Source organism: Lepisma saccharinum, chromosome 8, assembly GCF_977018435.1.
Source record: "Lepisma saccharinum chromosome 8, izLepSacc3.1, whole genome shotgun sequence".
NCBI classification, from domain to species: domain Eukaryota; kingdom Metazoa; phylum Arthropoda; class Insecta; order Zygentoma; family Lepismatidae; genus Lepisma; species Lepisma saccharinum.
Genome location: NC_139236.1, coordinates 76,358,648 through 76,381,631, shown reverse-complemented (window position 1 = coordinate 76,381,631; position 22,984 = coordinate 76,358,648). Strand labels below are relative to the sequence as shown.

General features: G+C 36.9%; 1 protein-coding gene across 5 annotated transcripts in view; it reads right to left on the bottom strand.

Annotated features, from left to right (window-relative positions):
• Positions 1 to 22,984, bottom strand: part of AGO1 (protein argonaute-1) — a 105,909-nt gene that overhangs the window by 21,891 nt on the left and 61,034 nt on the right. For all 5 annotated transcript variants that reach the window (XM_083126984.1, XM_083126985.1, XM_083126988.1 and 2 more), the window contains 4 exons: positions 21,227 to 21,360; positions 13,659 to 13,729; positions 11,468 to 11,581; positions 7,458 to 7,624 (listed from right to left, as the gene is read on the bottom strand). In XM_083126984.1, coding sequence (XP_082983110.1) covers positions 7,458 to 7,624; positions 11,468 to 11,581; positions 13,659 to 13,729; positions 21,227 to 21,360 — 486 coding nt within the window. The remainder of the gene's footprint in view (positions 1 to 7,457; positions 7,625 to 11,467; positions 11,582 to 13,658; positions 13,730 to 21,226; positions 21,361 to 22,984) is intronic.

Here is a 22,984-nt window from a genome sequence, read left to right as displayed (position 1 = left end):
CAAATAAGATGTAGTCATGGATGAACATTCATAAAACCCATTCTAAGTCAATAAAACATTATCAGTTAATTAATGATAGATGTATTATAAACAATTATAACCTTATGACTTGGCCAAGTACTTAAAAACAACATTAGAGTACAAGGGAATTTTAGTTTAACAAGTATTAAAATTCACTTAATGACTTGTTCAGGCATTCACGTAAGGCTCAATATTAGAATAAGCTGGTGCAATTTCTTTTCCTCTTTTTTTTTAGGTGAAAGAATCTTAGCCGACGACCTGACCTATATGTCAACTTCCTTACACATAGAAATCGTAATTCTTTCCACGTAGACCAAAACTGATGTCCAATAACATGTTGACTACTTCTAACAGTTAGTGTTAGAAGTTACCAAAATAGTGATCTTCTAAGTCAATTATCACAAGATCATGGAGGAATAAACATAACACCCTTAGCCTTGTTTCCATATGCATATATAAAAAAAAACAACTTCTGATCAAAGTAAGTTCGGAGAACCAATACTTAATGCTTCTTGGTTGTGTCTTGTGTCAACCACATGCAATGTATCCAAGAACAACTAGTTCACTTCAATTATCACACTCGTTAAATTTTCACGTAAAAGAGGGATTAATCATCGCGTGCCACTTCACGACTCAAAATATAGAAAATAAAGCCCTCTTGAATAAGAAATGCGTTGTTCTGTCCCGCATAAAACCATCACTCTCCCTCAATCACGTCATCTTTACAAGTATATCCAATCCCCTCATTATTTTCCCCTATTCAAAGATTCCTATCAAATTTACATGAATAGAAAAACAATTTGTAATTGTACAATAAAAGATGACTTTGTAATAGATTAAAATATGCTTCATTATTTCTTACCTTTTACAAGAGAAAAAATACTATACATGTTTGCGCAATTATAGTGGGAAAAAAGTTATTTTTGTACTACTCAAATTTTTCCCTAGAGAGGTAGTTTGCCACACTGAAATCAACATAGTCAATGAGAGAAAGCTTGCAATTATTTTTGAGCATTTTTACCATGCAAAATATAAAAATTGAGTTTAAAATGTACTGTTCATAATGGAAAATTAATTATAATAACCAAGAAAGCGAGAACAAGCTCTATTCATTGTGAAAAACTAGGTAAACACGAAGTTTATTAATATGCAACATCTGTGCAAAGCACGCAAAACGGCAAGGAAGTAGTGAAATTGCAATTATACGTTTCGTGATAGCCTGCCAATTCCCATAAGGCTGCGTACTATTATATTTCAGTTATACGATTTTTCCACTTATACGTTCGACGAGTTAAGTCCCAACAAGGAAAATACTTCAGTTATACTATTTTAACTCGACTTGGAGTTCAAGATTTCCGTGATGATAACATCTGCCACCAGTTCTCATACAGATTTTCTTATCAGTTGCAACCATGGGACCAAACTCTCGACTTGGAATTCTATTTTTGTTGCTTGCATCGGAGAGAAGGGGAGGGGCTATGCACCCTTCAACAGGATTGGCCTGTGCTAAATAATCCTGCTTTTGTTCTTCGCATTGCCTTTGGCAAGTCGTATCTGCTTGAAGCAGATCGGAGATTGATATCTTTCAAGCTGTCAGACAAGTCACTGGTGCCACACTTTCCAGCCTGTCCTAAATATTACAAATAAGCTGAAGAAAGGGAGGGGGAGTCAACAGCAGCCTGCAGGAAGGGGGGGGTTCAGTTGGGTCTTATTACCGTCCTATTTAAAGATAATACGGTTGTTGAAGACAGAAGTTGCAGTACTTTTTATTATGCAAAACAAAATCACAGATAAACGAATTATTGAACACTGTGACTTACTTTTAACGTTTGAATGATCATACACAGTGTGGCTTTTTATTTCTGCAAGTGCCATTTGAAATAAGCACTTTTTCCCTTTTGTTAATATGGCATATATTGAAGATAAGTATAACTGCTCAGTCACTGCATCTTTTTTTAATCAAAGAGCAACATTTTAAGTAACTTCCGACAATTAAGAGTCAAGGGAGGAAGTGGGGGCAAAATCCCAAAGTTCGAATTTTTATGTAATAACGTAACATTTCCATATTTTTTCAATGTTGCAGCGAGAGCATTACATATCCTCATAGAGTGGCCTTTTGTTGTGCTTCCCTCAAAATTTGGTCCATCCAGCATCCATACGACAGACGCTAGAAGCGAAATTCTGTAATTATGCAAAATTTCCCAATGCTGTAATTTCAGTTTTTTTCTTTCCAAGTTGCAACACAATCATTACATATCCTTCAAAGTTGCGATACGATCATAACATATACTCATAGAGTGGTATTTTATTGTGTGTCCCTCAAAATTTGGTAATTATGCAAAATTTCTGAATGTCGTGATTTCCATTTTATTATTATTTATTTTCAAAGTTGCGACATGAGCATTACATATCGTTATAGAGTGGTATTTTATTGTGTCCCACTCAAAATTTGGTCCATCCAGCATCCATATAGGGCCGACACTACAAGCGAAATTTCCATAAATGCGCAAAAATTTCAAAAGCCGTTCAAATTTATGCAAATTTTAATTATGCAAAATTTCTGAATGTCGTGATTTCCATTTTATTATTATTTATTTTCAAATAAACACTGTAATTTGTTTTTTTTAAAAAAAAGTTGCGACATGAGCATTACATATCCTCATAGAGTGGTATTTTATTGTGTCCCTCAAAATTTGGTCCATCCAGTGTCCACAGGGTGGATGCTAGAAGCGAAATTCCGTACTTACGCAAAATTTCCGAATGCAGTGTTTTTTTTTTTTTTTTTTTTTTTTTCTTTCTTCAAAAGTTGCGACACAAGCATTACAGATCCTCATAGAGTGGTATTTTCTTGTGTGTCCCTCAAAATTTCCTTCTCTCTACGACAATTAGTTCTCGAGCTATGAATTTTTTGTACTAGCGGCAAGTTTGAAATGTGCAAGCTTGCAAAGGTGTCTGCTCCAATGGGAATACAGGCACGCGAGACTCCGTCCGTTAAAGATTCTAAGTCCACTTTATGCACAGAAGGCTAATCGGGACTGAACCTACAGTTTAAAGTTGGATCCAAACCTCTATGTGCCTTCACCGGGTATAGAACCTGGAACCTCTTGATTACAAAACGACATTACCACGCATCGGGAGGCAAAAAAGAAATGTATTCGTACGTACCCCCCCCCCCCCTCCCTTGAAAATACTGACACTAGTGTTCAAAGGGATTAATCTTGTGTTATCCCCAAGATAAGTTAAGGTTTTTTAGATCAGAAGGCAAGACAAGAACGAAAAATTGCATCCTTTCCTTTATGTTGGATGAGTCATTGCTGTCAGAAGCGATATAAGCAAGGGACTGCTTTGGAAGAGCTAGACAGAACACTGGTGCCAGTAGAGTCCAGCACAGTTAATTCTGCCGTGCGATGCGCGAAACAACTAAAGAAGCAGTGTTGCTAATGGAGCAGATAGAAAAATCGCTGCAGTGCTCCGATGCACAGCTGTTACGTACAACAATAAAATTAGAGAATTCAGGTCTATCTAACGTTGAGTTTTAAACGTCATGCATTATACCAGGACTAGGATTAATATGTACTAACAAGTGGCTTTGTATGTAGCTACATACATATGGACTAAAAATTCGCAAAATATGAACTAACACATAAGTAAAATTACCAAAAATGCTGCAAAGAAGACTTCTTCATACGATTCCTTATTTGAGTGATTTCAAACAAAATAAAAAAAATATATACGTATATATTATTTTTCATTGCATTAATGCACTGGTGGCGTTCTAACTTTTCACTCCCAAAACCTGTATACACTGGTATGGAACTGCAACGGCAGATAATAACATGCCAACGTGTTAAACCGCTACAATTGCACCATAACACTCCTCCTCAAACAGTATTATTATTTCCTCTCTGAGATCTGCGACAGTCGGTTGCCTTTGTTGTACATTTACAAAGGATGCCGGCTTCGACAACAATAACAAGTACATATACTGCCACTAGACGATAAGCTGCGCGGCTTTTTCTTTTGTTATGAACCAGAGCCGGCGCTAGTCATTTTGCCTCCCTGGGAGGTGGCGGCAGATGCCGCTCTATTTCGACCCCCCCCCCCCCCCGCCCCCGGTCATTACGCAGCAACGGAAAATTGAAAATCAATATATTCCTAACTAAAACATCAAAATATAAAATAAATAATGAGACTTCTTATGCTATTTCAATACTATTCAGCGCAAAAGAATATCTCGCTCGATCACAGTTTTCAATAGGCTTATTTTTTTCTTCTCTTCAAATTTTGCCGCTCGGTTCGCCCTCCCCTTCCGCCGGCCCTGCTATGAACTTGGTCACCCATCAAAGCATGGCAATTTTAACACAGAAAACAATATGTATCGCATTAAGCAGCAAAAATGACAGCCTCCTCTATGCAATTTCTACAAGAACACCTGCCGGAGCCAGAGTTGAATTGCTTAGAATTTCCCGAGCTTGGCTATGCAAGGTTTTTGATTTCAACTTCGACAGAACTGGAGGCATTATGGAATTTAACGTTCATTAGCAAACACACACTTTTACACACGCACACAACGTCAAACCGGTCAAATACTTAGTATAAAATAAAAATATGGTGCTTCCAATCCAACAAAACTCACCGCCACGTTACCTGCCTTTCCCTTCCGTGACAGAAATAGTGCTTCATTATTACAGTTGGCAACACTAGTTACTAGCTAGCCAATGAACATGCACTGCATAAAAGAAGCAACGACTACGCCGTGCTATATTGCCACATTACCGTCCCTGCCGAACGGTATGAACCGCGAGCTGGAGCGCTATTCAATTGTTTTCAATGATGTTTGCGCGAGTGTGTCCAGGAATGGAATGACAATATGGCAACAATAGCGAAGGTTTTCGAGCAGGGTAGAACACGTGATGCTAAGAGAGAGGGAGACGAAACGAAAATTTGTTTCTACGCAACGGCAAATTTACGTGTGTGGCACTCTAGCAGCCTCCCTCCAGGCAGACTGACACCAACCTACAGGTGGTGGAATAGAATGTTCTGCACTTTAAAGATAAAGCACTTGTTGAAGACAAGAAAAGCTGGACTACAGCCCCATTCATGTTTTTTTTTAGTCAGCAGATTGCTTATTTCTGAACAAGTTACAGAAAGAAAGGAGGAAGGATTATTGTATTGTAAGGGACACACGAGCAATATTTCCTATGCAGATAGCTGCATTAAAAAGAAGGGTGCTTTGTAAATAGTCCTGCACAGTGCGTGCCCAAGGGAGGTTGGTGGGGATCCTTCCCCCCTCCCCCTTGGCCCAATATTCGTAAAAAAAAAATAACGTTTTAGGCAGTAAAATTTGGCAAAATTAGGGCTGACTACTAAGGAAAAGTATACTTAAACCCCTCCCTTCCAAAAATCCTGGGCACGCCACTGGCCAGTTGTTGCAGATTAATTATCCCTTGTGAGAGGAAATTAGAGACTTTTTTCACTCGTTCCTAAACCAATATCAGATAACCAGGATTGGCAAATTATTCTTACTTTTCTCCCGGCAAACAAGAAAGGAATGCTTTCTAAGCAAGTTCCTCCCGCTCCCTCTCTGAATGGATTAAGTGGGTAAACCTTGCTTGTGCTCCTTTCACACACCCCCTTCCCAGCATCTTCAATGTCTATTTCTCATGTATTTGTGAATTTACAATAATGATTTAGAACAGATTAGTGCAATACAGCAAACTTTGGTGTATATGTAGTACTCCTTTTCTTTCTTTGTGTACTAATTTTACCATTTTAATTATATTTCAATAATATGTTTTTCTCAGTTATACGTTTTTACCCTTGTCCCCCATAAAACGTATAACTGAGATTTCACTGTATTGTGATTTACGTATTAATTTTCTGAGGTTGATGACTTTTGATTTAATGTATCGATTTTCATGAAATTTGAAATTTAATAAAGAAATCTGACCGGTTGAACAATGACAGATCACATTCCACCAAAAAAAATGTAATTTAAAATTTAATTGTTGTAAAACCTTGGCCACATATAACATACACTTGACGGTATTATTATAAGTGTTTATTTACCAATTCAACTTTCTGAAGTGTGAATTATCCTATGAACTACGCAAAATAATTATTACGGATATTGTAAAAATTTGACAATCAAAAATACACAATTCTGATGAACTTCTTGAATCTTTCGAATACCTCCAATGCAATTACAAAATACAGTTATTCCACATAATTTTGGTGCAAAATAAATGGAAACTTTGAATTTTCCATAATTTACAGGATGATTAGATTCCCGGTTATTATCAGTATACAAAATCCAACTGACAGATTCTGATACTTATACCACTGTTATCAGCCAATACAGATACATTAGCATTGATATCGTCTCAGACGTAATTTCCACAGATTTGGGAAAAATTGTTCTTTTCCTGACCACTTTCAACTCCAGTGTTGATCCACACAACACAATAGTTCTTATTTGACACAATGTCCCAGACATACACTGTGTACTTGCCCTAAAGAAGCTACTTGTTATACTGCTGCAAGTATAAAGTTCACAATTTTCATTACAAAGATATGCAGAACCAATGCCAACACATACGGTATCATAGGGATGTGACGAAGCTGAAAATTTACCGATGCCGATGTACTCACCGATAATTTTTGGAACCGATACCGATGCCGATATTTAACCGATTCCGATACATAAGATTATTAAACAGAAATGGGATGTTATTTTCAGCATGACAAAAATAAATTTGCTATGTACATTTCTATTGCATATCATATGTATATACATACATATTCTCAAGAGATGCGAATGTACATTTGCATCTACAAAATGTTATGTGAACCTTTAAGAAGAACATGGATTCTCAAGAGATTAAACATTAGTACACAAGCAGTTCTTTGAAATGCAAAATGAATTCCTGTTCTGCCAGATTCAACTTCAGAATCACGAGATTTGGAAGCTCTTCAGGAAGTAACCTACTTCTTCTCTTATCTCAAATCTGTTCAACAACACTGAACACTCAATCACTGAATACTGATGCTGCAGGTATGCCCAAGTATTTTCTCAGGACTTGCTTCAGGTTTGAATATTCATTTTTGAATTTCCAATACAACAGCAGATCCTGGTTTAGCAATGTACTATTTTATTTCCGATCCTCTGATGAGTTTGCAATAATTTTATTACAAAAACTCTACAATAATGACGAATCATAACCAAATTTTCAATAAATCTTACAAAACTAGAATATAAAACTTATTAGAAGGTAAAAACTCTAGTATAATCTGTACCGGTTTAAATATCGGATTTTTGCCGATTCCGATACCGATGCCGATGTGTCAATTTCGGCCGATTTTCATACATCTGTAATCGGCTTCGGCACATCCCTACGGTATCATAAAAATAATAGTTATGAGTTCAGTAGACTTACCTTTGGTCTAATACTTGGAACTAAAATGCTGTTAATGCCTCCCAACTTTACATTAATTTTTAAGCACAAATTTGACAATGTTTGGGGAGATGTTTTGTTAACATTCTTCGCTTGGACACACTGTGTAGCCATTCCTAGCACTGTGTCCCCTACTCTTTTCACTTCAGCTGGAAATAAACAAAATAAATTTACACTTAGGCAAAATCAAAACTGAGTGGATAAAGTACTAATATTCCAACAGGGAGAGGGTTTAACTAACATGTTTGGCAAATCAGATTCATAACTAGTGCATTCAATAATCAATATGAAAATATGGATAAAAGAACAGTTGGTACAATATAGAATGGAAGTCAATACTAGAGGGATCCCATTCACTTTTCCAAAGCAAACCATTGGAACCCCAATTTTACGTTCCCAGATTTTGCATTTTCAAGGATTATACTTTCAATCTTGTTGGTCCCAACATAGCAAAATGTTACAGAATTCTCCTCGATTTTACATTTTCCTACATTTTAAGTATTTCAGTTTTTCCCCTTAAAAAACGTAAAATAGAGGATCCACTGTATAGTGAAGCCCAGATTTTACATCCCCAGATATTGTATTTTTCTGCAATGTTTCATCTTCTTGGTCCAAACAAAGGAATGTATTACACAATTTTCCCAGGGCAACAAGTGTTCTCTAATCCATCACCAATCCTGCTTCCTAATCCTCGACTTGGTTTCACGGGATGCTTCTCCCAGGACAACAAGTTTGTAAAATCGAGTTTCCACTGCAATAATACATGGTTACTACTCATTTTGCCAAACAAAATTCCCCCACTTACCAGGTGCTTTCAATTTTAAATAGCAAGAGCGCTCTATAACATACTAGTGTTATGTCTTCAGCATGACAAAAAATAAAACAACTTTTTTAGACAAAAGAAACCAGTTGGCAGGAAAAAGTTAAATTTCCAATCCTGGTCAGTCAATTTGCCAGTCTCTTTCAAGTTTTGAACATTTTTGCAAAGTTAGTTGATTTCCATCACTTTTCTAGTTAGACTGGATCATGTTTGTGCACAATATATTACAGTTTAATTGAAAATAGTTACGATACAAACTGGATGTGTGTCATTAATTTGGCTTGATGCTACACTCTTGCAACATTCAAAGGTGCCAGAGTGAAACAATGTCCTCCTCCGTGGCTGTGCGGTCTAATGTGCTGAGCTTTGGGCTCCGACTGCAGGATGGCATGGGTTTGAGTCTGCCTGGGTTTTCAGTCTGTGTATAGGGCTGGTGACAACCCACCATCGTGAGGAAATTGGGGAGCTACGAGTGAGTAGCTTAACCCCGTCTCGGAAATCTCCTACAATGGCTAGGGGTTCGACATGCTAACGCCATGTCACCCAATTACCAGTTGAAGATCTAGACACTGTAGCGTTTTTATATTCATATATCACAAACGCTACATAATTGGAAAATTTCAAGTTAAATATTAGTTTAATTTTCCGCCATCAGAGGTCGTTTGCCCTCGATGCCTCAATGACCAGTGCTGCCTCTGGCGGCAGACTTGGTACAAGCGCGCAGGTCGTAAAACACCTCCGCAGTTCTTCAACGACTTTTGAACCGACGGGGACGAGAAGGTCAACTCCTTCCGCACAACATAGCCAGCGAGAGACGTGCCCAGCGTGCCTTATTGACGGACGGAAGCTTCCTCGTTTTGCCATTTGTGGAATGGGTCAATATCATAGAGGACAAAGGCATGAATAGGGCAGCGGCTTTGCAAGGACTTTGAGGCCAAAGTTGGTTTGGCGTAGGTACGTAAATTCTCTCTGCTGTGATAATGAACATAACATCTTTGTGCAGAAGTTCCACGTCGTATTCCCTTTAATCAAGCATAAGCATTGCGCGTAAAACTTTTGTTGCACTCTGTTCTCCGCCCCCCTTTTTCCCCTTGTTGCGTGCCACCTTTTGGACGCCTTGAACGCTTTATGTGAACTAACGAAATATAATTATACGTCAAAACTAGGTGGGAACAGAACAAATTAATTCTTACTTGACATTTGGCTCAAAGAACAAAAAAAAAACTATTTTTTATGTCGCTAAAGATTCAGGTTTTCGCAAGTGATTCCTAACAAGTGAACCTTTTATGCAGCGAACGAGTATTGCAGTTTTTGTCTATCTTGTGATGCGTTCCTTATGCTGGCATTTGATGATTTGAGCTGGTAGTCAAAAAAAGGACGTCGAGTTGAAGTCCTCGTCGCGAAAGCAAAATTTACGAACCTTCATTCCCCCTTTGTTGTTTCGGGACGTTGGTTCCATTTTGCACCTTTCCACCCTTTTTCCACGGTAGCATTAAGAATCAGGAGAATTGGGGGTAATATTGTTTAAATGCAAAACTTGTTAATGTAAAAGTAAATCGGCGTGGTGCAAAAGAAAACTTGCTTGTAGTGAACGCATGAGCTGTGGCGTATTGTTAAATGTTAAATCTTTATGTTTGAATGGGTCGATGTAAAGATCAAAGTATAAATTGAATACGTATTGTTAATGGAGTGAATGGTTGAAATCAGTTAAATTAACACACGCAGGACGTGTCTTTTGAATTTTGACGTGGACGCACGTCTCTTGTGAAATTAGTATTGGACTTATGTCGACCCTGTTGATATTGGGCTATTTTTACGTGTTGATTGTTGTTTATTAAATACATTATATTTGTGCAATGCAATACGCTGTTGTTGATTGAACTTAGTAAATTGTAGTTTTTCTTTACTTGAAATCAAAACGCGCATGAGGTACTCGTCACGTGGTAACCATATACTGATATCAAAGGTACTACCGAGTAATATTGTATTTTGGTGAGTGCAAGACCAAACAATAAGAGTGGATGATATACTAATTGGGAGTGTGAATGAATTCATCGGAGAAGGCACGGAGTGCTATTCGTTGACGGACCCTTTAATTTGTGTGTGCATTATATACATATATATATATAGGGTGTACATTTATTACAGGGCTTTGTCTCGCGCTTCTCGTCGACTTTGCTTGTAGACTCCTGCATTCTCGTGCGAGAAGTGCGACTCAAAAATAGTATTTGTGATATATAGTGTGGGTTTTCACTTTAACCTTGAAGTTGCGATCGCCGCACAGCAGCTTCCTCATAAACATCTCGCGCGATCGTGGCTTAACCCCACTATACCATTACAACACATTTAGGTAAGATTGTGGGAGAGAGACTGGCAGCCAGGAGATAGGCCCAGGCCCTTTCGAGGGCTGTCAAGCCATGGGTTATTATTATTATTATTAGAGTGAAACAATAGAATGCATTGTTACTTTCACATGGCAAGAGGTGGTGGGTGATATGGAGCTTCTAAGACTGGATAATGGTATTACAAAGTGGCCACGGTGGCTCAGTCGGTAACGTGTCTGACTACCATGCTAAAGATCCCAGGTTCGATCCCCAGCCGGTTCAAATCTGGGAACTTTTCTAAAGATGGAAGCGGCCCCGGCATCCACCCAGCGTCGAATAACATGGGTACCTGGGGGAAACCCTGGGGAGTGGGGGGGGGGTTAAAGGCGGTCAGGGGGGTGATGCTAATCACATCACCCCCACTCACGACCGGATCAAGAAAGTGTGGGGCGTTACCCCCACACCTTCATGGCATGGTGCTATGCACAGGGGAGCACTTTACCCTTTTTTTACCTTTACCAATGTTGCACGGCAGTGGACAAAGCCATAAGAACTGTTTCTGAATTACAGACAGAGAATCAGAAGGGAGATCCACCACTGCTCATCCCTCACTCCTTAATACAACCACCTTGTCCTGACACTAAAACTGACGTACACCCCCTTTTGAATGAAACTACTATGAATTTTACCATAGTTTCCGAGCTGTCACATGGGACACCAATGATCTGCAGGGTATTACATCTTATTGTGCAACGACCGTATTTGTTTGGTTTGCTATTCAAGACGCATGCCAAATGATTGTCACTTATAATATTAAACTTTATATAAGATCAAGAGATTCAACTTACCATAGACAGGAGTTTTGCCTGGAAGAACCACCACCACCAACTGCAAACCTGGAAAAGTTGATTTCAGGTACCTAAACATAGGTTCTACTTGATCTGGACCAGTTGCATATTTACCTGAAACAAAAATTTTAAAAAAATATATGCATACATATAAATAAAAATAATTAGAGTTAGGGTTGAAACAATATCACTTTGAACTGATACTAATACTCTTCCAAATTCTCATCACTTCTGATACCGATGATTGAACACTGTAAAAATTAGGGATGTGACGAAGCTGAAAATTTACAGATGCCGATGTACTCATCGATAATTTTTGGAACCGACACCGATGCCGATATTTAACAGATTCCGATACATAAGATTATTAAACAGAAATGGAATGTTATTTTCAGCATAACAAAAATAAATTTGCTATGTACATTTGTATTGCATATCATATGTATATACATATATATTCTCAAGAGATGTGAATGTACATTTGCATCTACAAAAGGTGGTTATGTGACCCTTTAAGGAAGAACATGGATTCTCAAGAGATTTTACATTAGTACACAAGCAGTTCTTTGAAATGCAAATTGAATTCTTATTCTTAATGTGCTGCCAGATTCAACCTACTTCTTCTCTTATCGCAAATCTGTTCAGCAACACTGAACACTCAATCACTGAATACTGATGCAGCAGATATGCTCAAGTATTTTCTCAGTACTTGCTTCAGGTTTGAATACTCACTTTTGAATTTCCAATACAACAGCAGATCCTGGTTCAGCAATGTACTGTTTTATTTCCGATTTTGAGTTAGGTTGATCCTCTAAATGAGAGTTCGCAATAATTTTATTACAAACACTCTACAATAATGATGGATCATAACCTACTTTTCAATACATCTTACAAAACTAGAATAAACTTATTAGAAGGTAAAAACTCTAGTATAATCTGTACCGGTTTAAATATCGTATTTTTGCCGATGCTGATACCGATATGTCAATTTCAGTCAATTTTTATACATCTGTAATCGGCTTCGGCACATCCCTAATAAAAATTAAAAGTTGTTCAAACTATTAATATGTATTAATATATACGTAAGTATTCCACTGCAACTATATGCATCGATTTACCAGAATTTTACATTAAAATATTAAAAAATTACATCAGACTATTAAAATGTAAAATTTAGCCTTGCATGCCTGTAAAACCTCTACCATTGGGACTTTTCAAGCACTTGCCGTGAAGTACAATAGAAATTGTAGCTTGAGAATTAAATTGAGTTTTGGTTTATGCACAGGAAGGCTAATTGGGACTGGACCTACAGTTTAAAGATGGATCCGAACCACTTGTGCCTCCACTGGGTATCAAACCAGTTGATTACAAGGCGAAGATGCTACCACTGGGAAGGTCCGAGAAGTAAATTGTACTAGAAATATGAAATCAGTCATCCCCTGGAATGACAGGGCATTTGGTGCAAAGGAAAAATAATTGAAGATGCATCTGTGGCCATACCACAATAGACCAAAGTGGATGAAAATATATAGTAGCACTGGTATATTCCTACAACCATGCCAAGTTTCGTTAAAGATGGCTGATACTTCCTGAGCTAAAAAAAACAACAAAAAACTATATAACAGCAGCAGTGTTGCCAGCTTATGGAAAGAATTTCCAGAATTTCACTTCTAGCATCAGCCCTATGGATGTTAGATGGACCAAATTTGGAGGTAAGCAAGACAAGAGACCACTCTTTGAGGATATGTAATGTCCATCCCCCAAAAAACCATACTTTGATTGGAAGAAAGAAAAAATGGGAACATGTCATGTGTTACGCTGGTTATAGGTTAGTTTTGATGTTTATAATATTAGAGTCTGACCAAATTTAGCATCCTTGTTGCAAGTCTTTGGCCCTCAAAGGACAACTGATGACGACAATGGGCATGCAGTTAAGTCTTTTATCCTTTTAACCACTCTTTATTCTGTTGTTATCCTACATATCATTTCTGGAGACCCCTGAGGAAGGATCTAGCAATGGATCTGAAACATCTGAATTAGCAAAGGGTTTACAAACCACACATAAGTAGAGACTTATGCTTTGAATAAAAAGTGGCTAAAAATTCTGGGAAAAGGTTCAGTCTTAACACTTCCCCCACTATGAATAATCCTGAAATTAAGTAAATAAGGAGCAAGTAAAAAGTAAACTTACAGAAACAAGGCTGTCCAATTATTGGCATTCCAGCATCATTACTTATTTTCTGCAACTGTTGTGTGAAATTCCTTAAAAAAAGTAAGACAAAACATATAATTATAACACTGCACAACAATACATGTTCATTCAAGAATGTACTAGTTTCTCACTATCAATTAGCACACTTTGTTAAATTTCTTATTGTTAAATAAATTTAAATTCCAAGTGATGCATTTCTGAATCTACATGGTGACATAGCTTCACGGTATACATGGCAAAATGCAACTCCATATGCAGGATACATCATGTGATTCATCTCATATGTTGTCGATAAAACCTGCATCATTCAAAACAATGTACATGATATGTGAAATTATTATTTTGCACTCCCTCCCAGTTTAACAAACTATAAGTGAAAGAAGAGTGTGACTGGAATGTCATCTAATCCAATCTTCAAATATACATTTTATCCTATATAACAAGCCTGTATGCTTTTTTTGTGAATAGATGGCAACACTGGTGGGATGCTATACGTGTGTTTCGAGTGCTGTCATTTTTTTCTGAGAGCGTAGAATCTGTACAATCGCAATGTAAAACCACCACGAATCAACAATGCAGAGTACCTATATCCAGCAAGGTAGCCATTTTAAATATATGCTGTAACCTGGAACATGGTCCGAAGAATATCTGGATGTAAACAACCATGACATATGTTCTATTACATTGTACTGTACCAGAGGATGGAAACCAGTCAAAATTAATGATATAACTGACTAAATAGTAGGGATGGGCCGACATGAAATTTTGGCCGATACTGATAAAGCAACGATATAACATTTACCAATACTGATAACCGATATTCTACCAATACGATATAAAATTAAAAATGGTCCTTGAAGAACCTGAAAGGTTCATTGACCTCCTTAATAAATGTGTGTTTCAAGGTGACTGCAGTGAAAAAGAAATTGCATATTTAGACATTTACATTTTTAGAAATTAGGGCATGGAGATTATCCATAAAAATTACAACAAAATGGCAGAATTTTGCACTAAATCATCAGATATTTATCAATATATCGGATCGGTAAAATAATCGGTAATTTTACCGATAAACTGGTTCACCGATATGCCTATATCCACCGATACCGATAGAGTACCGATTAATTGGTCCCATCCCTAGTAAATAGTAATTATTGAACCATTAATTACACCTTAGTAACACGAGAGCTATCCAGAAAGTAACTTACATTTCGGAATAAATACAACCCAAGTGAAGGGGTTTTCCATTTTTTATTATATACATTTGAAAGTCAAACTCTTACACTATTTTTCAACAAAGTCTCCTGGAAGGGTGCTCATCCACCCCCAAAGGTCTATGAAGCACTCCCCCAAAAAGGTAGAACATTCGCCCCCCTCCTTTTATGCCAAATTATTTACTCAAATTATTTTGGTCAGATAAAATTTGCGGAACAATATAATACAGACATATTTAAGCAATATATGTTTACTTTAGGCTCACTTTCATGTTTGCTAACATAAAACATACAAAACTGCTCAGGCCACTGCTATTGATAATTGTTAGTGTACTGAACCTTATTCTTCACAGTTTGTCTGCTCGACTAACCTTATATTAATGCGAACAGATCCCCCCCCCCTCCATTCCCATCCAAACAGATTCTAAATGCATAACAGGTGGTGTTTCATTTCAACCCAATCGTCGCGATCACCAACAGGTAGGTAGAAAAACTGTACATAATAACCAACTAAAAATAAATAACAAGTCATTCAAATGAAACGACCCCCCCCATTTTTGTGAAGATATATAGAATTGGTATATAATTTTGTCCACCCCCCCCCCCAAAATCACATGATGCAGGCACGTCATGAAACCTCCCTGGTCTCTATACAAATAGAAACGCTTATCATAATGGTGAACCAGCTTATTAATTCCATCGTCATAGAATTTTGCCACATGGGATTTCAACCACTCATTCACGCCTGCCTGCAGTTCTGCGTCATCGTTGAAGCGCTGCGTTGCGAGCCAGGTCTTCGTGTGTGGAAACAAGTGATAGACACGTCAAAATCTCATGCAACAAACTTTGTGCACTCCACCAAAACTTAAGTTATTTTCTGGATAGCCTTCGTACATTAGCATTTTGACGGAAGAACTGGGATTTCACTAAAATCTGGCTTCCAGACCATTCACACATTTTTATATTGAATACAAAACAGAAAAATAAAAAAAATCCACTTTGAAAATATTAATTACGAGAACAAAACATAATTACTGAAAAATGCTTTCATTTCTCAATTGTCTTCTCTGCCTCTGGGAGCACTTTTCTTATTATCTTCTTCCACTGCTAACTCCATTCTTTCTAGCACAAGTTCTGCCATGTTGACACCCATATGTTACACACTATATGTAATCACTAAATGCAGTCATGGTTGGTAACTCCAGTTGAAAGCACAGGACCAATTTTATTGTGCTGTTTTTGTTTTGTGTACTGTGTTTAGACCAAAGTAACGTTATTTTCCACAGCAGGCTTCTGGTATCCCCAAAATGCAGTCATGAAAATAAGTCACAAACTGCTGTATTTGTATTATTTAGTGCAGCTTTCCTGCCACTTGGGTAATAGCCAGAGACCTGCACAAGACCAGGAAAAAACCAGTCTGCGATGAGGCGCGCCTACAATAATATGCAACACGCACGTCAAGCCCAGGTGTTCGACATCGTGCAAGCAAGCTTACGCCACAGCTGTGCACAGGCTTTTTCTTTACCCGGGCCCTAAGAAGACCCATGAGACTCGATGTAGTTCTTGCAGGTAGACATGAGAACTACTGTCAGTGTTGCCAATGGGCATTATATTTCACTAAGCATGGAAATATTTGAATTTCTGAAAGGCGCAGGTGCTTTGAGGTTGTACAACCATTGGCGTAGCAAGGGGTGGGTGAAGTGTGCGACCACCCTGGGCCTCGTGCATGTAGGGGCCTCGCGTCCCATGAGGTTGTTACAAAAACCTAATAAATGGAAGTGAAAAAAACAGAAAAGGCTAATTTTTGTGTGCAATAAAATTAAAACCCTTTGTTTTTATCTGACTTTATATTCTAGTTTAACGTTATAATTTGAATGAATACGTCAAATCAGAAGCTGGCTGGAGCTCTAAGCCTAAGGAGTCCCGAAAAGTCAAAATAATTCTCATTTCTCATGTGAAACATTTATGCAAAAATTGATTGCACATTTTTATCCATTTATTCTATTCTTGAATAAAAAGCGCTCTTTGTCTTGGCTTTTCTTGTCTCTCGTGATCTTGCTGAGCCTACCCGATTTGAATATGTTAATGATAAAGCACCTCAAACTGCCACGGACCAAAGTATGGGGCATTTAAATGCTTCCGTTGTTTTGAACTGATGAAGAGCATGGATAATATTAGCAGTTCTTCCTTCCTTCCTTCCTACAACTTCAGATGCAGCTATTGCCTCTGTAACGGGCACGAATTTATTTATCTTCCGAATTTCCTGATCAAGGAATGTACTTAAAAATGAAATCAAGTGCTTTGGCAAAGATAACTCTACACTAGCTTCCAGTATTATCTGTATCCTGTACCGCCTTCTGTGTTTCCTTCTCTTCAAGTAGCAACCATGAAAAAAAACTATCTTTCTCAAAATTGAAACTTAAAGAAAACTTTTGGAAGGTAGTGTAAAATGGTATGATTCAGCTCAAATTTAGGGGACTCAGTAATCTCACTTTTGAACGTGAAAGGGCAAGATCTAACGATTTTGTGAAGTTAAACTGTCATTTGCTGCCCAGAAGAAAGCTTTCTGTTAAGCAAGGTGGTTTGATTTAAATCAAGATTTAAATTGGGTAATTCTTTTTTAAAAAATCACTTTAAATAAAGTTACAGAATAATGTACACAAGAAATTTGTAGATGTCAGAATCACTTTTTGTGAAAGTACATTAATCTTGTAATTATTTAATGGTGTTTATTATGCTCTAAGAAAGAAAATAGAGGAAACAAAATATATGTACTGATGGGGTGAAGCTCATACGAAAGTAAATGTAATATGTAATCTGAAAAAAAAAATTCTTGATTTAAAATTCAATAATTTCTATAAGCAAAAATAGCACATTTTTTAAATAGAATAATATACAAAATACTAATCATGTTAAACCGTAAATAGTGTCATTATTATTAAATAGTAAATAAATATGGCAGCTGATATTTGGCTAAGTATCATTAGAAACACTAAAATTCGGCTACAAAGACTGTAAAAAATATTTTAAGTTAAAATTATAAAGTACATCCAGAACATTTTATTTGCACTGTAAGAAAAGTTACTGAAATTATAATAGTTTCATTAACACACTCAACAAACATTTTCATATTAGGTTCATCATGTTCAGTTCCAGAAACAGAGAAATGCATATTTACATGTAATTTGTTATTTGCTTTAATCAAACTGTTCAAATATTTTACAGGGCTGTTTATCAGAAAAAATCTTTCTATATAAAAAATATGTCTGTGTGTACGGTGCCAAAAAACATGCAAGCAATTTTAAGCATGTTTTTAAAAAGTAAAAACAGATCGATTGAAATAAAAAATATCAAAAATTATAAATAAAAATCTTTATATTTATCCACCCAGCAGTTAAGAGGGGCGGGGGAGGGGAAAGGTAAGTATTTGTATTTTCTTCATTTGAATACATAAATGTCAAAGAAAGATATGTTGTAATATGTGAAAATTCACAGGTAGAGCATCGATTTGTATAATTATTAATGTAAGTTTAACCGCAATCAGCCATTCCAAGTAATTATAGAATCTGACTGTACTTGAGGGACCCAAATTTGTTTCTTGCGGACGCGTACTTTTCGATTTTGTTACGCCAATGCGTCAAATATTTAATATTACAAGAACATTAAGATGTAACAACAAAATGAGATTCACAATTATTATTATTATTACCTAAGTCCTAAAATTCAAAATTAACTGCTACAATTAATGTGCAACAAAGTCAAAATTGCTAATTAAAAAAAAAAGTCAAATTTATTTATTTACTTAAAGTTTCAGATACAGTACAGAAAGATTATTTTATACTGAAACTGTAGCAACAAGAAAAAAATAACAACAAAAAAAAAAACACAATACAAGATGGCAGACGAAAAAAATAAATTGTTACATGTACATTCTTAGTGATTGTCTGAAAGTGTGTTCTGACAAGAAAATATCAACATTTGATTACACCAAAGATTTCACATTTATGGGGCAAATGACTATCCTTTTAAGATTTGTTGATGTTGAAAGCGATTGTCTCGAAGAGCTTGTAGGTAGATATTTAAAGCCCCTAGACAGGATTGTGGTTTAGCGCACCTTTGCACCACACTAACCTTATGTACCAAGGGAAATTAAACGGTCCTTGCCCCCCCCCCCCCCCCGCCCAAACTTTTGCACCTTGGCCCCCTACTTTTGGAACCCAATCGCCGCCACTGGGTGTGAGTGATACAAATGTTTTATAGGAATAAATATCTGCAATTTCAAATTGATAAAAACGTGATTAACATTTTAAGTGCTCCTTGACCAGTTTAGAATCTAAAAGTTGGCAACGGTGACTCATGTATCTGGAGATGGTGCAAAACAGGAATGAGCGTTCGCTGAAGATAAGCGAGCTTAGTCTTGCAAGGCCTTCCAGTTAGCCGTGGGTTTTCAATGCTTAATGGGTCAAAACCCAGGTGTCTAGGTTTACTCGCCTGCTCGCCAGCCAGGCGGGCCTAGTAAGCAAATTTGCCCGATGTGCAGCTCTCTGGTAATAGCAACCATGAGAACAAGTGAAGACCAGATGAAATTGAAAAGGGACACTCACAAGGAATTTCAGTGGCAAGATTGAAAGTGGACTACTTAACACACTTGGCCACCACAAATTGCAGTCATCAAAACTAAAAATTGACTTTATTGACAATTTTCCACCTCTGTGTGCATGTCGGGTAGAACATAATTTGGATCCTACTCTAGTATTACAGTGGATCACTTTCATGTTTTTTTTTTTTAAAAAAAGCACTTTAAAAATGCTGGAAAATGTAAAACAAAGCAAAATATTATTCCAGTTTGTTCTATTGGGACCATGAAGAGTGAATGTATGAGGAAAAATGTAAAATCTGTGAATGTTCAATCTTGGTTCCACTGTATATTATGGATTTCAAATAAATACTAACTTTAGTTTCTAAGCATGCTTAAAAACACTGCATAAAGTGTGAACGTCTGTGGTTAAGAGGTGATGTAGAAAAATAATTGTGTTGTATGCTTCATCAGTGATTCTTTATGGAAATAACAGCCTGATAAAGTTATCAGGAATTTTCAGATAAACAAAGTTATTCATGTGACTATACACTACGAACTACAAGCCAATATGTTTTATCCTGGTATAACTGGGAGCTCTTATCTTCTGCTGGAAGGCCTCCCCAACAGATCACGTGGGTGCTTTCATCCACTGGCAGATGACACCAATACGTATTTTGTTATCTGCAAGGCAAGAGCTTGCTGTTTGGTTTGTGATAAAATTTGAACACAAAGTTGCCACATTCACACCAAAGGGAATTAAGGCAACACACACAAAGAGGGCAGAGGGCAGGTATTTCAGATGGCAAGCAGAAAAGAATTTGCCATCTAATAGCTTCAATATCAATAATTCCTTGATATTACTGCTTGTGTTCCACACTGTGGCCGTGTGCCCTAAGGCATCATGCTTTGGGCTCCAGCTACGGAACGCACAGAGGTTCGAGTCTGCTGGGGAAAGTGCAACAACATTTCTCCTGAGATTTCAGCTTGTGTATGGGCCACCCACTATAATGAGGAAATTAGGGAACTATGAATGAGTGGAAAAACCTGTAACTGATCGGATGATCTCCCACCTCGAGGTTGGCAGTCAGTAGATAGGACCTGGCCCTCATGGGCAGTTGCATCATGTGTTGTTATTATTATTTTTGCTTGCCCTTTCAGAGGACTCCCGCAACATCATGATCAGTCATCATTACAACATATGTTTGGCAAGAACAGTGCACAGATTACAAATCTCCCAGTGGCAGACATCATATCAGCCTTACAATGTGTCCCATCCCAATTCTTCATGCAATAAATGACAAGAATACCACTTTAAACAACAGGTCCAGTCCGAAATCACGTATGTGCATGAAGTGGACTTAAAATTCTAACCATTACTAATCAACCAATTCTCTATCATTCTTAAACCCAAAGGTTTAAGGCTACAGCAACACAAGTCTTCCATATGTCCCTATCCTGGGCAACATCAATCCAATCTTATCCATCCTTTTTGATTTATTTTATCTCAATGTTATCCCTCCATCTTAGTCTTGGTTTTCCTACAGGTCTCTTACCATCAGGTTTCCTAATAATAATAATCCTGTAAACTCTTTATTTCCTCTCCCATTAATTAATATCTGTAATAATAATAATAATTATTATAATAACTCATTATAATTCAAACAATAAATGATGGTTTCCATTGGATTCTTCCTTGTGCTGTATGCAAAAGAGGAAGTATAATATTATATTCTTTAACTGGGCAATCCACCTACCTCAAGGCATCCTCCCTCACCGTCCTCTGAGGAGCGAAACATGCTATTGCCCACACTCTTATCTCAACACCTGTGAAAAACTGCTTTCCTCTCATATCCCATACACCTTGATTTGGCATTGCTTGTTGCTTGGTCTGTGTGGAACAAGAAAAGCATTATACTAAACATATGGATAGGAAAGAAAAATAATAACATAGTAAATATTAAATAAAATATTTGAATTATAGCAGATGCAGAATTTGAAATAATTAAGAAAGCATGTGGAAATATATAAATTTGACTAGTCAAAATGCTAGCAAAGAGGAAAGATACTGCATAGAAAATCAAAATAGTAAGTTTGTAATTTTGCCCTGAAACTTTACTTTCGATGGTATATGCTGTTGCACCTGGCAATACTACTTAGATTATGGAGTTAAGGAAGGTATCTCTGGGGGTCTACTATACCAGTACAGATGAAATGGAGAATATGTAAGTTAAACGAAGGAAGCAGAGTGCAATCACGAATTATTTTGAAGTTTCTAGGGCCGAGCCAATGCCAGTGTATCGGCGTCAGAAAGTAATGGTTGGATTTTATTCACTGGTTCTGACCGATACCTTTCCGGCATTTGATAATTACATAAGAGGTACATTCTGATGCAATTCTGGAATATTTTGAAGATATCTCTGATAAATAGAGCCACATATTTATGATGAATTAAAGATCAAGATTTTGGTACAAAGTTGGACATATTTTGTGATCAAGTGGTATATAAAAATGGCATTTCTGTGTTAAAATGGTGAATAAAACCTAAATTTGATTTAAAAACTATACTTACTAGTTTATTACACAAAATTAAACATTTCACCTCCAATAGCACATTTATATAGTTATCAGAGTATTAAGTTTATTCCTGTGTAAAGGAATCCATTTTCACTTCTCAAATATTTCCAGCAGAATTAATCAATCTTCTGATATTTGATTAACTCACAGGGTAATTCAGACCTCGGATGTCACACCGGTAAATAAACATTAAATTTCATGTATAAGAGTTTATTTCGAATTTTCCAGGACATTTTTCGACAAAACTGGTATCATAATGCACCTCACCCCTTTCAAAAACATGAAAAATTAACGTTACAATGTGTTATTTCACATTTAAGTGTTTTAGTCAAAAATAAAATATGCATGCCCCTAATAATGCAGGAAATTATAAAATCCGAGAAAGTAAAATTGGGTTTCCACTGTATTTTGAACAATTGTTAATTATGATTTTCAAGATTTGGTATTTGTACTGGTGAAAATCAGCTAGAACATCAGCTCATCCCTAGATGTGCCATTTCAGGACAAAATTATTATTTACTATCTTCCATGCTGTTACAGGGTGGCCACTCTAGGACCATGATAAAATTCAAGAATAATTCCCAGTTTTCAAGGAGAACTTTCCAAAAAGTCAAGGGCACAAATACGTACATTTAAAATATATAATTTTAGGTGCAGAGTTTACATTTGCCAGTTCACATACTCAGATTAGAAATACATCTATCTACAAGCACACGTCACAAACGTTATGGGATGTAACTATTTTCTAAAAAAAATTAATTGTATAGGAATTTCAAACTCAAATTTACCTAATCAAGTTATCTTAGTTTGCAATAATTACAGACTGTTCTGCAGAGGCCGCGGTGGCTCAGTCGGTAACGCGTCTGACTACCATGCTAAAGGTCCCGGGTTCGATCCCCAGCCGGTTCAAATCCGGGAACTTTTCTAACGATGGAAGC